The 18,352-nt window shown below is 38.2% G+C and overlaps 1 protein-coding gene across 3 annotated transcripts in view; it reads left to right on the forward strand.

The window, feature by feature from the left end:
• Positions 1 to 842: 842 nt before the first annotated feature.
• LOC106087603 (TBC1 domain family member 5 homolog A) overlaps positions 843 to 18,352 on the forward strand; it is a 32,933-nt gene continuing 15,423 nt past the window's right edge. The window contains exons 1-3 of one of the 3 annotated variants that reach the window (XM_013252712.2): positions 843 to 1,502; positions 13,651 to 13,677; positions 15,724 to 16,279. In XM_013252712.2, the coding sequence (XP_013108166.2) occupies positions 16,054 to 16,279 (226 nt within the window). In that variant the 5' untranslated portion in view covers positions 843 to 1,502; positions 13,651 to 13,677; positions 15,724 to 16,053. The remainder of the gene's footprint in view (positions 1,503 to 13,650; positions 13,678 to 15,723; positions 16,280 to 18,352) is intronic. The other 2 variants (XM_059369458.1, XM_059369457.1) reach the window with 2 other exon arrangements.

Here is an 18,352-nt window from a genome sequence, read left to right on the forward strand (position 1 = left end):
CCCATATTCCCATATTCGTCTGATTTGCAGTAATAATGCAATAAAATTGCCATTTGTCAGCCGATTCTCTCGAAATTTGACAGGAAGGATTTTTTTATGACTCTCGACATTACTAGAGAATTTCATAGAAATCGGTTAAGATTTAGATATAGCTCCCATATATATGTTCGTCCAATTTGCAGTAATAATGCAATGAAATGGTCATTTGTTAACTGATTCTCTCGAAATTTGGCAGGAACGATTTTCTTATGATTCTAGACATTACAAGTGAATTTCGTAGAAATCGGTTCAGATTTAGATATAGCTCCCATATACCTGTTCTTCCGATTTGCAGTAATAATGCAATAAAAAGGTAATTTCTCAACCGATTCTCTCAAAATTTGGAAGGAGGATTTTCTTATGTCTTTTAATATTGCCGGTGAATTTCATAGAAATCGAAATTCAGATTTATATATAGCCGCCATATATGTATTTCGCCCAATTTTAACGGCTAGCGTCACTGCAAGCGCATTATTGACCAATTTTGCCAAAATTGTGCACAACTCTTTCTCGATGCCTACCACAATATCTTAGAAGTTTGGTCGGAATCGATTCAGATTTAGATGTAGCTCCCATATATATGTTCGTCCGCTTTTGGCTATTTTATTTTATTTTATTTTTTTTATATTATTTTATTTTATTTTATTTCATTTCATTTTATATATAATTTGTGATTTCTTTTTTTAACCTTTTCGAAATTGTAACACAATACACCACTGTGCCTCTACAGCATAATCAAATTAAAAGTTTCTAAAAGTAGTGGTCATAATCTCAAAAGTTTTGCCATTCACTCTCTGCAAACTAAAGAAAATAGTAGCAGCCACAGCAGAATGCCCTCTATCATAAAACTTAATGCAATCTATTGGGAAGTGAAAGCTTTAAGACATTCCAGCCCAAGAAAGCTTTCGAAAGCTTCCGTTGTAATGTGACAGCTGTGGATAAAGTTGCTTTTGTTTACCTTTTTGGGCAGCAAAACACCCCTTTTTCAAAACAAAACAAACTTTTTCGCCAGGATTCTCTGCAGGATACCAGGCAAATGTGCGCAGCACAAAAGCTCCACAGGATGGTAACCAAAACATTGATTGACGGACGATTGGAGAGCATATTCGAAAAAAATACATAATAAATACTCGCAGACCAGTGAACGGTGAGCACAGTTTTGCATGGGATTAAAGGAGATACATGGAAAGCAAAAAATGAATCACTAAATAAAATTTTCATTTGAAGTTGCAAAGAAAAAATCCAAAATAAAATAAATAAAACTAGAGAATATAGAGAAAATTTTACAAAATTGTTTAGTTTGTGCATACACATACACATGTATACAACGAAAATTGTCTCAAAGAAATTCAAATTCTGTGTGACTTGCAATTTGTGGTGAAAAAGTTGCTTGAAAGTTTTCCATAACGAGGAATAGCTGCAGCAAGTCCTTGATGGCTTAGCCCAAGTGCTCTCGTGAACAGGTAAGTACTGCAGAGGACTGATGAATAAAAACGGCACATTTTCCAAGTGTCCTAGAGGAAAGTTGTCAAGTACTTGTATTGCCTGCCTGCCTGCCTACTTGCCGTTGGAAATAATATCAGACCAAGTTGTTTTCCAAGGACTTTTCTCCTAAAAATGTCTACATTTTCACATCTTGAGTCAGTCATGGGGAAATTGTCTTTTTGTTTAAGCTGTAACAAAAGTAGTTTATCCTAAGGCCAAATTATAAACCACCATGCAATCGCCTCCCCCTTCATCAGGCGCGCGCCTCCTTTGAATCCCCCCTCGCGCAGTTTGTGTGCGCTCTCTATTTTGTCCGCATGACTCCCTCGATGTTTTGGGTTTATGTGTGTCGCCTGGGTGTTTGTACGTGTTTGTCCCACCGTGTGTATTTCAAGCAGAGCAGAGTACTATCTCGCCCTCAACACCCTCCACCTTCACATAATTGTACTCTCCCCATATGGCTGCCTTCTCACTTGCCTGCTTGCTTGTTCTTCCTCAAGTTTGTATATGTTTGCTACTCCTCAGCTGATGCACAGTGGTGGGCAATAAAATAGCAATAATTCACAATTCCCCAGAGAGTGGATGGATTTATTCATCAACATCACAAGAATGGAGGAAAATTGCAACCGTAGTGTAACCGACATCGCAACTTAACCCCCTGACTCACCTAACATCCTGCCCACTCAATGTTTAATTCACTTTTATTAAGAGTGGAATTTCTGGATTTTATATGGGTTTGCTTGATAACGATGGGGATTTGAGTGTCAAACAAAAATGCTTGCTGTAATTGAATTTGACACAATTCACTTTTTGCCTTAACCGAATTATTAAGGCTCGAAAGAAAAGACCTTTTGGAAAATAGAAAATGGTTTGTTTCCTCCTTGGCGAGTTTCAAACATTCCCCTAAACAAACAGCGAGTTATTTAATCACATCGCAGGATTGCAATGATAGCCTACATCCCTTACCACATAAATCAGACCACTTAATTCACTTTTATTAATAGTGAAATATTTGGATTTATGACTTTTTTGTTTTTTTGATGGGGATTTTTGTGTCAAGCCAAAAAGTCTTTGATATCAATACACGTATGGGGAAGAATTTTCCATTTCTTTTTTTGGAAGTAGAAGTAGAATAATAGAATGCAAAGAAAAACATATTAATGTATCATTTCCCTTAAAGGCAGTACAAAAAATGTTTTGGGATTCCTGTTGCCACGTTCCTTAAAAAACTTTTTATGGGCCTAGGTTTGAAATCATAGATGTTTGAAACCCTTAGCAAAATTCTCCCACATATAATAAGAATTGCGCCCTCTAGGCGCTCGAAATCGAAAAATGTTGCAAACGGATTGAAAAAACAAATAAAAAGGCGTTAAAATCGGCCAGGTCGAACTTTGGATACCCACCACCTCGGGTATAGATGTAAACCACCTTTAGTCATAATCTGGTGAAAATTGCATACCTTGTGTCCCATAGCAGTTATATCGAAATATGTTCCTATTTGGACCAATTACTTATAAGTACAAGTCATTATTCAATTATGTATAACAAAATATTGATCTTTTTAGCAACTATATCTAAACATAAACCGATCTGAACCATTACGACACGGGTGTCGAAAAGCCTAGCATAAGTCACAGTGTCAAATTTCATTGAAGTCGGATTATAAATGCGCCTTTTATGGGGCCAAAACCTTAAATGAGATATCGGTCTTTATGGCAGTTATATCCAAATTTGGACCGATTTGGGCCAAGTTGTCGTCCAAGTCTAGGTGAAATCGGAAAATAAATGCGCCTTTCATGGCTCCAAAACTTTAAATCGAGAGATCGGTCAATATGGCAGCTATATTCAAATTTGCACCGATCTGTGCCATATTGCAGAAATATTTTAAGGGGCTTTACTAAACTCACTGTCCCTAATTTTGGCGACATCGGACAATAAATGCGCCTTTTATAGGCCCAAAACCTTAAATCGAAAGATCGGTCTATAGGATGTCGAAGGGCCTAACACAGCTCACTGTCCCAAATTTCAGCAAAATCGGATAATAATTGCGGCTTTTATGTGACTAAGACCCTAAATTGGAGGATCGGTCTATATGGCAGCTATATCCAAATCTGGACCGATCTGGGACAAATAGACAAAGGATTTCGAAGGGCCTAACGCAACTCAATGCCCCAATTTCAGCACAATCAGATAATAAATGTGGCTTTTACGGGCCTAAGACCTTAAATCGGAGGATCGGTCTATATGGTAGATTTATCCAAATCTTTACCGATCTGAGCCAAGTTAACGAAGGATGTCGAAGAGCCCGACACAACTCACTGTCCCAAATTTCATCAAAATCGGACAATAAATGTGGCTTTTATGGGCCTAAGACCCTAAATCGGCCGATCGGTCTATTTGGGTTCTATATCAAAATTCATATCCTATAGTGGTGGTTATAAAAATGGATTCAAATATATGCGGGGAAGCCAAACAGCCAAAAGCCCGATATAGGGAAATGTTGATGGGCCAAGCAATATGGGGCTCAAATGAAAGGTATTTAAGAAACTGCCTTCCAAAAGTAGCACCAAGAGCCTGGGATTCTTTCCATTCTCCAACAATCAAACGGACATATAGACCGGACGGGACAATATTGGTTTTAAATAAGAAGGTATTTGGTAAAATATCTGGGGGATCTCACAATCCCCACTGTAATAGGTCAATCCTATGACAGCCGGTTAACGTTCCGGATTGTCCCCCAAATCGGATAATAAATATTTGACTCAAATGAAGGATGTTCGGGAGTAAATCACGTAGAGTATAGCATCCTTTTTATACCCACCACCGAATGATGGGGGTATATTCATTTTCTATCGATTATATCGATTTCCGACCCTATAAAGTATATATATTCTTGATCAGCGTAAAAATCTAAGACGATCTAGCCATGTCCGTCCGTCTGTCTGTTGAAATCACGCTAAAGTCTTTAAAAATATAGATATTGAGCTGAAACTTTGCACAGATTCTTTTTTAGTCCATATGCAGGTTAAGTTCGAAGATGGGCTATATCGGACTATATCTCGATATAGCCCTCATATAGACCGATCCGCCGATTTAGGGTCTTAGGACCATAAAAGTCACATTTATTATCCGATTTTGTTGAAATTTGGGACAGTGAGTTGTGTTAAGCCCTTCGATATCCTTCATCAATTTGGCCGAGATAGGTCCAGATTTGGATATTGCTGTCATATGGACCAATCCTCCGATTTAGGGTCTTACGCCCATTAAAGTCACATTTTTTAATTCGATTTTGCTGAAATTTGGGACAGTCAGTTGTCTTAGGCACTTTGACATCCTCCGCTAATTTGGCCCAGATCGGTTCAGATTTGGACATAGCTGTCATATAGACCGATCCTCCGATTTAGGGTCTTAGGCCCATAAATGCCACATTTATTATCCGATTTTGCTGAAATTCGGGAGAGTGAGTTGTCTTAGGCCTTTCGACGTCCTCCGTCAATACGGCTCAGATCGGTTCAAATTTGGATATAGCTGCCGTATAGACTGATCCTTCGATTTAGGGTCTTAGGCCCATAAAAGCCAACTTTATAATCCGGTTTTGCTGAAATTTGGGACAGTGAGTTGTATTAGGCCCTTCAACATCCTTCATCTATTTGGCCCAGATCGGTCCAGATTTAGATATGGCTGTCATATAGAACGATCTCTCGATTTAAGGTTTTGGGCCCATAAAAGGTGCATTTAATGTCCGATAGCGCCAAAATTTGAGACAGTGAGGGCGTAAGGTATGCATTTTTCACCAGATTTTGACGAAAGGTGGTTTACATATATACCCGAGGTGGTGGGTATCCAAAGTTCTGCCCGGCCGAACTTAACGCCTTTTTACTTATTCTTCACTCGATGGGAGATAAACATTTGTAATCTTAGTCCCACCTCCATTCGTTCACATTAGTTTCACAATAGTTTAATGAAATATTTCTATTATTCTAGCCATGAGTGTTCAAGTCTGGAATGGCCCCTTTCGTGATTAGTGTCTTTCATGGTTTCTTTGTGCAAAGAAACTCATCACCAGCATTGATATCTTTGTAATTTGAACTTTTCCATTCAGTTTTCTTTTCATTCCCATTCACAATCACATGTGTATGTGTTTCTTTGTTCGTACATTTGGTGTGCTCGTATGTGTGAAGGAGGAGCGGTAGTCAAGTCCTTTGTATGCTCCTTAAATATGTGTCGTGTCGTGTCCTGTCGCTGTATTTATAACTGAATGAGTATATGTGAGTGTGTGTGTGTGTGTGTCTTGGTTTATTTATCTTCGTTAACGTTGATGTCATATTTTTCCCCCATTTTGTTTACTTGTTTGTATTTTTCCGGATTATTATGGAAATAAAAAAGAAACTTGAATTCACAAGATTTTGCCCCCCGCCCTCATACTGTGGGGCAGATGGCCCCATGACCCGGCTGATGGATAATATGCCGAAGAGTATCCAGCAGCTAAACATTATGAGGGCGGCTTTGAAGAATGATCTCTGTCCCCAACTCTTCTTGTTTTCCTTTCATAAACAAAATACAAATCCTTCAGTATTGCAAACACACACACACACACACTCACACATGAGCACCAATACTTTTTCATATTATTCATATCGTTTTTGCCCGATTCGATTGTCTGTCTATTCCCATTGAATGGATGATGAGCATAATCACGATGTGTACATAACATTAATAAAAGGATGGATGGATGGCTGGATGGATGGATGGTTCGATGCATGGATTGAGATATAGTACACATATTGCAACATATGTAGGCATTAGAAGGCCATTGTTGTGTTTGTGTGTGGGTGGGTGTGTGTATTTGTTTATCTGTTTACTTGCACATTAAATTGATGCTGAATAAATTTATTCGATGCCATGCTTGAATTACAAAATCCATTCGTCGTAGAAAAGGCGACACAAGAAACGCAAAACACCAACATACAGACGCACACACACACAATCAAAGTGATTGAATGGGAAGCAAGGACCACCACATTGACAATTGCATGGTGACAGTGGGAAAATGACTTGAGAATCCTCCGGCTGCCAAGGAGCGCCGGCACACACAATACAACACAACACAACAAAGCCATTGAAATGTCCTTATGCTGAATTGATTCCATGAGCAATTGTAAGTAAATACACAATTGTTTGCTTCAAACAACAATAAGGACAACAAAACCCCAAGGAATAATAGAAAATTATATAAAACTTGATAAAATTTTACGATTTTAAATTTACATCTATGGCATAGACATTTTTATATGTCAACAGCAATGTGGCCATTTGTAGCAGCCCATGTGGAATGTGGTTACTTATCTCACGGGATATGCATGTTGGGTATCTTCAATTTGCACATTGGCTATAAAAACAGAGCAATTCAATTTCATGACTCCACCTCCCCATTACTTGGAAGATTCATGCATCGCAAGAAGTTCTAAGGAAACTCACAAAGCGGATTTGTTGTTTGTTATATGAGAGGCCCAAAGTCCCTTATGGCAAGACAAGGAGAATAATATGAAGCTTTACAGAGAGATGTTTTTATCGCCTATGCCATAAACAATTTATATAGGCAACTGTTCATATGGGAAAATTCAATAAAATATTTAATACGACAACAAATGCCAATTAACAGTTCGGCCGACTCGAACTTTGGATACTCACCACCTCGAGTATATATATAAATAAAATTTCTTCAAAATCCAGTATATCGATATATGATATGTTCTGAACCTAACTCGCCACAATCCACTGTTTTAACACCACTCAATGTGGTTTTTAACACCACAAATTTAAGCGAAATCGTGTAATAAATGCCCTTTTTATAGAACTAAGCCTTTAAATAAGAAGATCGGCCTATATGCGTGCTATATTAAGTTACAATCTGATCTAGACCATTGCCAATGAGCATGTTTTTTTTCACGTAACCAATACGCTGGGTATGTCCCCTATATATGCAGTGCATTGCGTTCGCAATTAGGAAAGTTAAGGGTTGGAGGGGGGTAGGAGGGAGTAGTGTTTATTCTGAACGTCAATGTCGGCGGGAAAGACATTAGTCGGAAGTCGATTCCACATACGAATGGTTCGGGCGAAAAAAGAATTCTCTCGGTAATGCATAGTTCGGTATACTGGCAAATCAATTACAAACGGGTGTGAGATCCTGTCAAGTTTGGTATTCCTGGTGAACATCATAACGTCAGGGATAAGAAGACGAATATCCCTGGAACACACGCCATGAAAATAACGAAAGAGCAATACAACGCTACCCACATTCCGACGATGTTCAAGAGAAGCAATAGAGTTGGATATTTTACTTTCCTCAATCAACAACATCGCTCTCCGTTGAACATGGTCAAGTAGCTCCAAGGATGATTTTGGAGCTCCTGCCCATATATGAGAGTTATATTTCGTCCTCGGCCTGATATAGGTAGTATAGATATTGAGAAGATCAGAAGAGGTGAAACATTTCTTGCACCGCTTAAGAAAGCCCAAACACTTGAATGCTTCTTTCAACACTTCGAATATGTGTTTTGACCAACGGACATCACATTGTATCGTCATGCCCAGAACATCAAGAGCATCTGATTGTTCAATATCTATGCCGTCGATAGATATCGACGATTGAAGTGGGTTAGTGAATCTGCTAAGAACTAGGCTATAAACTGAACGGCAGTCTGGCTTCCGAGCTGGTCGTAGTTGTGCCAATGCACTGGTCGAAGTTGTGCAAGATATTAGATGCAATATTAATAGCAATCTTGTCAGTTTCTTTGTCATTAGAAGGCATTTGATACGGTTGACCACAAAATATTCGAAGTCGTAATATTTGCCCGATCCTTCCTCCTTTTTATCGGACGGTTTTATTTCTTGTGCCACGTATTCACTTATATGAATATTTTGAAAAACTATACAGAAAACAAGTTAAAACATATCACAATTTACAGTTATTCTATAATTTTGTTCAAGTTTCAACTTTAAAGGCCTTATTTACTAACAACAAGTAAGAGCGTGCTAAGTTCGGCCGGGCCGAATCTTATATACCCTCCACCATGGATCGCATTTGTCGAGTTCTATGCGCGGTATCTCTTTTAAGGCAAACAAAGAATATTGAATAAGAACCATAAATGAATGCTGAACATTGTAGAATTCATTGTGTTCAGAATTCATTCAGTTCATGCGCCTTGTAGGGGCTCAAGAAGCAAAATCGGGAGATAGGTTTATATGGGAGCTGTGATCTGATCGATTCAGACCATATTAGACACGTATGTTGAAGATCATGAGAGAAGCCGTTGTACAAAATTTCTGCCAAATCGAATGAGAATTGCGCCCTCGAGAGGCTAAAGAAGTCAAGATCCCAGATCGGTTTATATGGCAGCTATTTCAGGTTCAAAACCGATTTACGCCATACTTAGCACAGTTATTGGAAGTCGCAACAAAACACCTCATGCTAAATTTCAGCCAATTCGGATGAGAATTTCGCGCTCTATTGGCTCAAAAAGTCAAGATCGAAAATCGGTTTATATTGCAGCTATATCAAAATATGGACCAATTTGACCCATTTACAATACGAACCGACCTACACTAATGAAAAGTATTTGTGCAAAATTTCAAGCGGCTAGCGGATTTGACCCATTTACAATACGAACCGACCTACACTAATAAAAAGTATTTGTGCAAAATTTCACGCGGCTAGCTTTACTCATTAGAAAGTCAGCGTGCTTTCGACAGACAGACGGACGGACGGACATGGCTAGATCGACTTAAAATGACATGACGATCAAGTATTTATATACTTAATGTGGTCTCAGACGCATATATCGAAGTCTTACAAACAGAATGACGAAATTAGTATACCCCCATCCTATGGTGGGGGTATACCATAAAAATGGAACAAAAGTAAAGAGGCAGTAAGTTCGGCCGGGCCTTACTTTGGATACTCACCACCTCGGATATGTATATAAACCACCTTTCGTCATAATCCGGTGAAAAATTCATTTTTTTATGCACTCATAGCAGCTATATCGAAATATGGCCCGATTTGAAACAAATTCGGCGCGAACAATGAATGGTCCAATAAATGCAAGTCAATGTTCAAATAGAAACAAATATTGGTGTTTTGGTAGTTATATCTAAACAAGGACCAATCCGAACCATATACGACACGAATGTCGAAAAGCCTAACATAAGTCCTGTGACAAATTTCATCGAAATAGATGCGCCTTTTAGGGCGCCAAGACTTTAAATCGAGAGATCAGTCTATATGGCAACAACATTCAAATCTGGACCGACATGGGCCAAATTAAAGAAGGATGTCGAAGGCCCTAACACAACTCACTGTACCAAATTTCAGCGACATCAGACAATAAATGCAAATCTTATGGGTTCAAACCCTAAAATCTAGAGATCGGTCTATATGGCAGCTATATCCAAATCCGATTTGGGCCAAATTGCAGAAATATGTCAAAGGGCCTTTCACAATTTAAAAGTGGTAAAACTGCGATTGAGGAAACTGGGGGCAGGAGAGACGACATGAAGTTTCTCTTCCACCTCACTCGTGTCTTGCGTCACTTCATTGAGAGGAGTGAGATCCTTTTTGTAAAGTTTAATCAGATTCGAAATATATGCAATACATGCTCGAATTTTCGTGCCATTCTAGCTCTTCTTGCGTTTATTCTGATGTCGGAAAATCAGAATAGATTGCATAAAATCTGTTCATTAATTTCTTACTCATGTGCTGATCATTGGTTGAATAGTCAACTGTGCCTGTGCTGTGATCATTTGTTAGCCTATCAATCCAAGACTGTGCCGATGGCAGCAGTGCCTAAAGATTCATCTCAGGTATCCAATCGGAAACCTCTCGCACACCTGAGATGAACCTTGAGGTCGAGTGCGAGGCACTGCTGCTAGCGGCACAGTCTTTGATTGACGGAAGATCATCTGGAAGATCATGTTACACGGGTGGATCAAAGCTAGAGGACAGAGTGGGCCTGGGGGTCTACTTTGAGAACCCAGGGACTAAGATCTGTTTTAGATTGCCTGGCTAACGCGAGGACGTCGAGTGTGAACATCTTTACCGATTTTGCAGTGTAAGAAGGAGATTAACGCCTTCTTTGAGGATGGCAAAATCCGTTTGGGTGCCGGGCCATAACGGAGGAAGCGGGAATGAAAGGCAGACGAATTGGCGGTGTCGTCGCAGGCGAAGTTAAGACCGTGGTCGATGAATGCGCATGCAACCCTTTGGAACAGCGAAACGGTCGGTAGAACGGCCGCAATCCCATGGGGGGATCCAGATTGTGAGACGACGAAGCTATTACTGAAAGGAAGTTAGAAGGAGATCAGTATAACTATTGGTATCACAATGGCACACACAAGACTACGAGTTTACTTATGTAAAATCGGTGCGGTAAGTAGGAAAGATGATGTGACGTTGAAGCATTTCCTTTGTCATTACCCGGCTTTCGTTTCTAACAGATACTGACACTTAGGTGGGGACACAATATCAGACGTGAACCATCTTAGGGGCGTCACATGGAAAACAATTAAGGATTTTGTAAGTAGCACAGAATTCCTAACATAGACTCCTGACATTATTGGTGAATTTCATAGAAATTGGTTTAGATTTAAATATAGCTGCCATGTATGAATATAGTCCGATTTTCACTTATGGAGCCACTGCATGTGCAATTATTTACCAATCTTCTTGACATTTTGTACAACGCTTTACCCGAGGACTAACACAACGTATAACAAGTAAAAAGGCATTAAGTTTGGCCGACCCGAACTTTGGATACCCACCGCCTCGGGTATATATGTAAATCCTATTTCGTCACAATCCGGTGAAAAATGGATAACCCAAAAACCCAAAAATTAGCACGTACATTGTGTGGTCTAATATATACAGGGTGGCTGATGAAAGCCGCTACCAAAAAAAAATGTAATAACTTTTTTTCTATTTAATAATAATAATTTAATAATTAATTTAATTAATTAATTAATTAATTTAATTAATAATAATTTAATAATTAATTTAATAATTTAATTTAACATGAATAAAAGAAAAATGTATTCCATACACCGAAAAAAAAATGTAGCAATATTCATCATTGTAGCAATATTCATCAGCCACCCTGTATGTCACTAATCAATTTTGTAGAACAAAGTATTGGTCTTTTTGGCAGATATATCCAATTATAATCCGATCTGAACCATATTAAGGTCTGATATCGTGAGGCTCAGAAAAACTCACTATTTCAAATTTCAGCGAAATCGGGTATAAAATAAATAAAGCTTTTATGGGCTTCAGACCCTTTATCGGCAGATCGGTCTATATGGCAGCTATATCTAAATATAGTCCGATCTGAACCAAATGTAGGTCAGATGGCTTAAAATAACCCACTGTTGCAAATTTCATCGAAATCGGGTAATAAATAAAGCTTTTATGGGCTTCAGACCCACTATCGGGAGATCGGTCTATATGGTAGCTATACTTAAATATAGTCCGATCTGAACCATATTTGGGTCAATTTTCGGAAAGCCTTAAACTACTCACTGATTCAAATTTCAGAAAAATGTCGGCGTTGAAAAATTTTTTCAACGGCTTGTGACTCTGTAATTGCATTCTTTCTTCTGTCAGTTATCAGCTGTTACTTTTCGCTTGCTTTAGAAAAAAAAGTGCGCGAAATTTTGTTTACATTTGTTTGTTTGGCGTCAATTTTAATATGGGTACCACATGTATTGAAAGAAACTCATTTAACAAACCGAATCAACGCTTGCGATATGCACCTTAAACGCAATGAATTCGATCCGTTTTTAGAACGAATCATAACTGGAGATGAAAAATGGATTGTTTACAACAACGTTAGTCGAAAACGATCATGGTCCAAGCATGGTGAACCAGCTCAAACCACTTCAAAGGCTGATATCCACCAAAAGAAGGTTATGCTGTCTGTTTGGTGGGATTGGAAGGGTGTGGTATATTTTGAGCTGCTTTCAAGGAACCAAACGATTAATTCGAATGTTTACTCTCAACAATTGGACAAATAGAATACAGCCATTAAGGAGAAGCGACCAGAATTGGTCAATCATAAAGGTGTCATATTCCACCAGGACAACGCGAGACCGCACACATCTTTGGTCACTCGCCAAAAACTGAGTGAGCTTGGCTGGGAACTTTTGATGCATCCACCATATAGCCCTGACCTTGCACCATCAGACTACCATTTATTTCGATCTTTGCAGAACTCCTTAAATGGTAAAACTTTCGGCAATGATGAGGCTATAAAATCGCACTTGGTTCAGTTTTTTGCAGATAAAGGCCAGAAATTCTATGAGCGTGGAATACTAAATTTGCCAGGAAGATGGCAAAAGGTTATCGAACAAAACGCCAATTATATATTTGATTAAAGTTCATTCTAGGTTTTATTAAAAATGAATTTACTTTCTTTTAAAAAATCCGCAATTACTTTTTAGGCAACCCATAGCAGCTATATCTAAATATGGTTCGATTTGGCCCGTTCAAGAACTTGACCAGCGTGCATCAAAAAGACGTATCTGTGCCAAACTTCAATATCTCAATTTTTGAAGGCTCTAGAGTGATTACAATAGACGGACGGACAGACGGATATACGGACAGACACACGGACATCGTTAAATCGTTTTAGAATTTTACGACGATCCGAAGTATATATACTTTGTAAGGTCGGAAATTGATATCGAGTAGCAAACGCATTTATCTTACCAAAATTTTCCACAACGCACAATATCGCAGAAGTTTGGTTGAAATCGGTTTAGATATAGTTATAGCACCCATATACAATATATTGGGTAATTTGCAATAATGTTGTCATTTGTCAATCGTAGTTATTACAGTTTGAACATATTTGCTTGAAATTTACGGATACGGATTGTTTAATAATTCATCTGAAAACATCCGGCGGGGTCCATCAAAATAGGTTCAGAATAAGATATAGCTCCCATTTTGTACTTATAGGGTAGTTGTAGGGTATTGTACAGTCGTCACAGCCCGACTTTTGCCTTTCTTACTGGTTTTAATACTATCCCTATGAAATTGATTAAGGTGTGTATTTTGTTTTCTTCTTGCAGATAAATCGGAATATCTTCCAACATTCGGTAAGAATCAAATCATTTCTCTTATTTTATGTTTTCACACAAGATTAATAAAAGGTATTGAAAAGCTTAACAAGTTAAGGACATGCATGTTTAATTAAGAACAAAAAGCATCATTCAAATATATTCACCTTAGTTGCACAAGCAATTATACATAAGTACATACATGGATACAATAACAACTTCGAAGAGCGTTCTCTGACATTTCTATTCCAAAGCAAATGCAAAGAATAGGTGTTTGGAGGGGTATGTTGTTGTGAAACAAAACACTTTAAACCCAACAAACAATACAAAGAGAAAACTTTTCCACATGAAACTCATTCACTCGCCCACTGTCAGTCTCTTTTATGATCCCCCAAATTCCAAATCCACATCACAATTTCCCTCAAATGTATGTAGCCAAAGACAATTGGACACTCTCATCTCACACCCACCCTGAGGCTTAACACTTGTTTTATGCTGTTATTTGAGTTGTTGCATAAACCAACCAACTAACCAACCAACCAACCAACCATTCATTCACTTGTTTGTTTGTTTGTTTGTTTATTGATACCAGACATCACAAGATAAAAATCTTATAAGTGACGATGCCGGTTTAAGGAATGGATTACATCGAATATGTGTTAAGAAAAATATAAATAAAAAAGTAATTATATTATAAAATTTATCATAAGAGAATTTTTTAGGAATTATACTTTAAATATAGTGTTTGAAAATTGTTTTCTTGAAAAGAGTAGCATTACTTATGGTTTGGATGTTGGATGGCAAATTGTTCCAAAGACGAATACTGTTGATTAAAAATTGTTTTTCAGAGTTTGAGGTTCGGAAGCGTGGTAGAATGATTTTTAGTCCTCTGCCAGATCGAGCAAAATGGAGATGATCATAAAGATATTTTGGCTGCTTAAGATAGATTATTTTTTGCAGTAAAATAACGCATTTCGCTTTGAGGAGGTTTTCGAAACTAATGTCGAATATTTTGTGGGCGAATTGAGAAATTCGGTCTCTCCTTTTCTTATTAAATATGTAGCGAGCAATGTTATTGTAGCTTACTTTTAGTTTGTTGAAGTCTCTCGAATCACAATTTGCGAAAATTTCACATCCATAAAGTAGAGTAGGTATAAGGTAAGATTTCGCTAAAAGCATACGTACTTGAAAAGGTGTAGAAGTCCGCACAGACCACAAACTTCGCAGCATTCCTTGAACTTTACCAACAGCTTTGTTTATATGATTAGTCCAAGTCAGTTTGGAATTGAATATTACACCAAGGTTGCAGGATGTATCAACAGTTTCTATTACCGAGTTGTTCAAAGTAGCTCTTACAGGAGGAATCTGGGTGGTTGATCGTTTTAAAATTTTCATCAGTTTAGTTTTTGACGGATTTAGACAGAGACTATTTTTACTCGCCCAGTTCTGGATTTCATTCAGATCGCAATTAATATTATTTATACATGATTGTACGCAATTTGGTTTAGCGCTGGAGAAAAGCTGAACATCGTCAGCGTACATTTGCACATTACAATGCATTGGAATATCAGGTAGATCATTTATGTATACAGAAAAAAGTAAGGGACCAAGGATAGAGCCCTGCGGAACACCTCTAGGTACATCAAGTGCCGCAGATGTTGTATCACCGACATTGACGGATTGACGGCGTCCGGTAATGTATGATGAAATCAGTTTACAGGCCGGTTTGGAGAAAAAGAAAAGTCTGTCAAGCTTCGAGATAAGAATATCATGGTTCACTGTGTCAAAGGCTTTACTGTGGTCCAGTAAAACCAGAAATGATACCATATTATTATCCATATTTTGTCTCAATTCTTCCACAACGTCAATTAATACAGTAGAGCAGTTTCTTTTTGTTCGAAAACCAGATTGTCTATCATTCAAAAGACCTCTGAAACTCAGGAAGGCATCTATTTGAAACAAACGAAAATACAAAAACCATCAGCCATCACTAATAGCAAAATACAAAGAAAATTATTGCCTCAACTTATTAAATGTGTATTTAATTTTTTTGTTTTTTACTATACTCTATCCCCCTTTTTAAAGTTTGTTCTTTATCTTCCTTTCTCCTCTTTGTTGTTGTACTCTATGTAATTACTTTTAGTAGTTGTGAAAAGAAAAACTAAATAAAAAAAATTAACAGTAAAGATAAAAAACAAAAATATAAAACATATCTCTAGACATTAATGTACAAAAAAGAAAAGACATAAAAAAAGTCCTCCCCCGCCAGTCCTCCTCCCTTCGAGTAGCATTAAGTCTCAAAACAGGAGCGCAAAACCACTGGAGTTTCAGTAGACCTAAAAAAAAAACACTGCCAACGAGAAGACACGCAAGCACGAACGACAAGTGAGTGAAGAACTCAGAGCAAAGAGGGCAATGGCTCCGTTCAAACTAAAGTTTCGCATGGGAAGCTCACGCAGCACTTCGCAGGAACATGAACCCGATCCTCAGGTAAATGAGGCCTTACTAAATCATCAGACAAGTGGAGCGATTGGAGCCAGCAGCTCCACCATAGACTCTGTGGACTGCAACAGTTTGGTGTCGCTCAATGCGAGCGAACGCAAACTCTTGCTGCCGGCCAAGAGCAACAATTTGAGAATGGGTAAGAGAAGCATTCAAATGAATTTCATATCACTCACTTACTGCTACTACTACTACAACTTTTGATGTTTTGAGCAACTTTATCAATGTGCGTGTGTGTGTGTGTGTCTGTGAGCGTATGAACCAGTTTGAGTCTGTGTGTATATAAAATGGAGATTCTTCTCCCTTTGGCAAGAGCAAAGAAGTGAGAACCTTTGAAGTGGAATGAATGTGTTGCACAAACTAGCACATCCACGCCCACAACAAACACTGCCACGAAATATCATCCAACCAAAAACAAGCAGCACACCACAATCATTGACATCATCACAGCGTCATTCGCATCAACACCAAACATGAAACAGTGGGATGCAGTTAAAAAAAAGTTTAAATTGAAAAAAAAGAAAATTTTGGACTAGAATCAACCAAAAAAAATAATCTGAAATTGTTTTCCATTAAAAATGTGATTGAAAATATTGCCCCTTGCAAATAAAACCAAAAAAAGTGCTTAGTTTGGCCGAAACTTGGATGAAAGCCACCACCATGGATTCGGCTAAAATTTTACACAAAAGGCAAAATTTTTCAATATTTTGCATATTGAGTTCTCAGTAGGTAGAAACCTTCCTTGCAAAATACAGTGAATATCGTAACCCACAATTTCAACAAAGTTCTGCACAAGACCATTCATTACTGCTTTCAAACCACACCAACAAACATAGAGTATTTCAAGAACTGCATTCCCCGTTTAAGAATACAGCATTGTATGAGACATTTGAGAACAGAGTTAAACAGATAACGAAGACAACGAGATAAGTGAATGCCAAACAAGTAAAAGCGTGCTACGTTCGGCCGGGCCGAATCTTATTTACCCACCACCATGGATCGCATTTGTCGAGTTCTTTTCCCGGCATCTCTTCTTAGGCAAAAAAAGGATATCAGAAAAGATTTGCTCTGCTATTAGAGTGATATCAAGATATGGTCCGCAGCTGATATAGCTGCGGTTTATATGGCAGCTATAAAAGGTTATGGACCGATTTGAACCATACTTGGCACAGTTGTTGGATATCATAACAAAACACGTCGTGCAAAATTTCATTCCAATCGGATAAGAATTGCACACCTTAGAGGCTCAAGAAGTCAAGACCCAAGATCGGTTTATATGGCAGCTATATCAAAGCATGGACCGATATGGCCCATTTACAATACCAACCGACCTACACTAATACTCCTTCGGAAGTTAGTGTGTTTTCGACAGACAGACGGACGGACGGACATGGCTAGATCGACTTAAAATGACATGACGATCAAGTATATATATACTCTATGGGGTCTCCGACGTATATTTCGAGGTGTTACAAACAGAATGACGAAATTAGCATACCCCCCATCCTATGGTGGAGGGTATAAAAAGATTAATTCAGATATCAGAGAATGCACGTTGTACAATGCATATATTCGGGTACATTTTGCTTCAGCCGAAGTCTTTTTCTTGTCGTCTACGAAATTCGTACGAAGGCAATGTGATTGATTTGACAAAAGCATGGGTAAACACATACACACACGCGTAGGTTTTTATACCCACCACCGAAGGATGGGGGTATATTCATTTTGTCATTCCGTTTGCAACACATCAAAATATCCATTTTCAATCCTATAAAGTTTAAATATTCTTGATCAGCGTAAAAATCAAAGACTATCTAGACATGTGATTCTGTCTGTTGGAATCACGCTATAGTCTTTAAAAATAGAGATATTGAGCTGAAACTTTGCACAGATTCTTTTTTTGTCCATAAGCAAGTTAAATTAGAAGATGGGCTATATCGGACTATATCTTGATATAGCCCCCATATAGACCGATCGGCCGATTTAGGGTCTTAGGCCCATAAAAGCCACACTTATTATCCGATTTTGCTGAAATTTGGGACAGTGAGTTATGCTAGGTCCTTCGACATTCTTCGTCAATTTGGCTCAGATATGTTCAGATTTGGATATAACTGCCAACTGTTGAAAGAAAGGGTCACATGTATATGTGAAGGAAATATGTTGGATATAACTGCCATATAGACCGATCCTCCAATTTATGGTTTTGGGGGCC

Source organism: Stomoxys calcitrans, chromosome 5 (genome assembly GCF_963082655.1).
Source record: "Stomoxys calcitrans chromosome 5, idStoCalc2.1, whole genome shotgun sequence".
Taxonomy (NCBI): Eukaryota; Metazoa; Arthropoda; class Insecta; order Diptera; family Muscidae; genus Stomoxys; species Stomoxys calcitrans.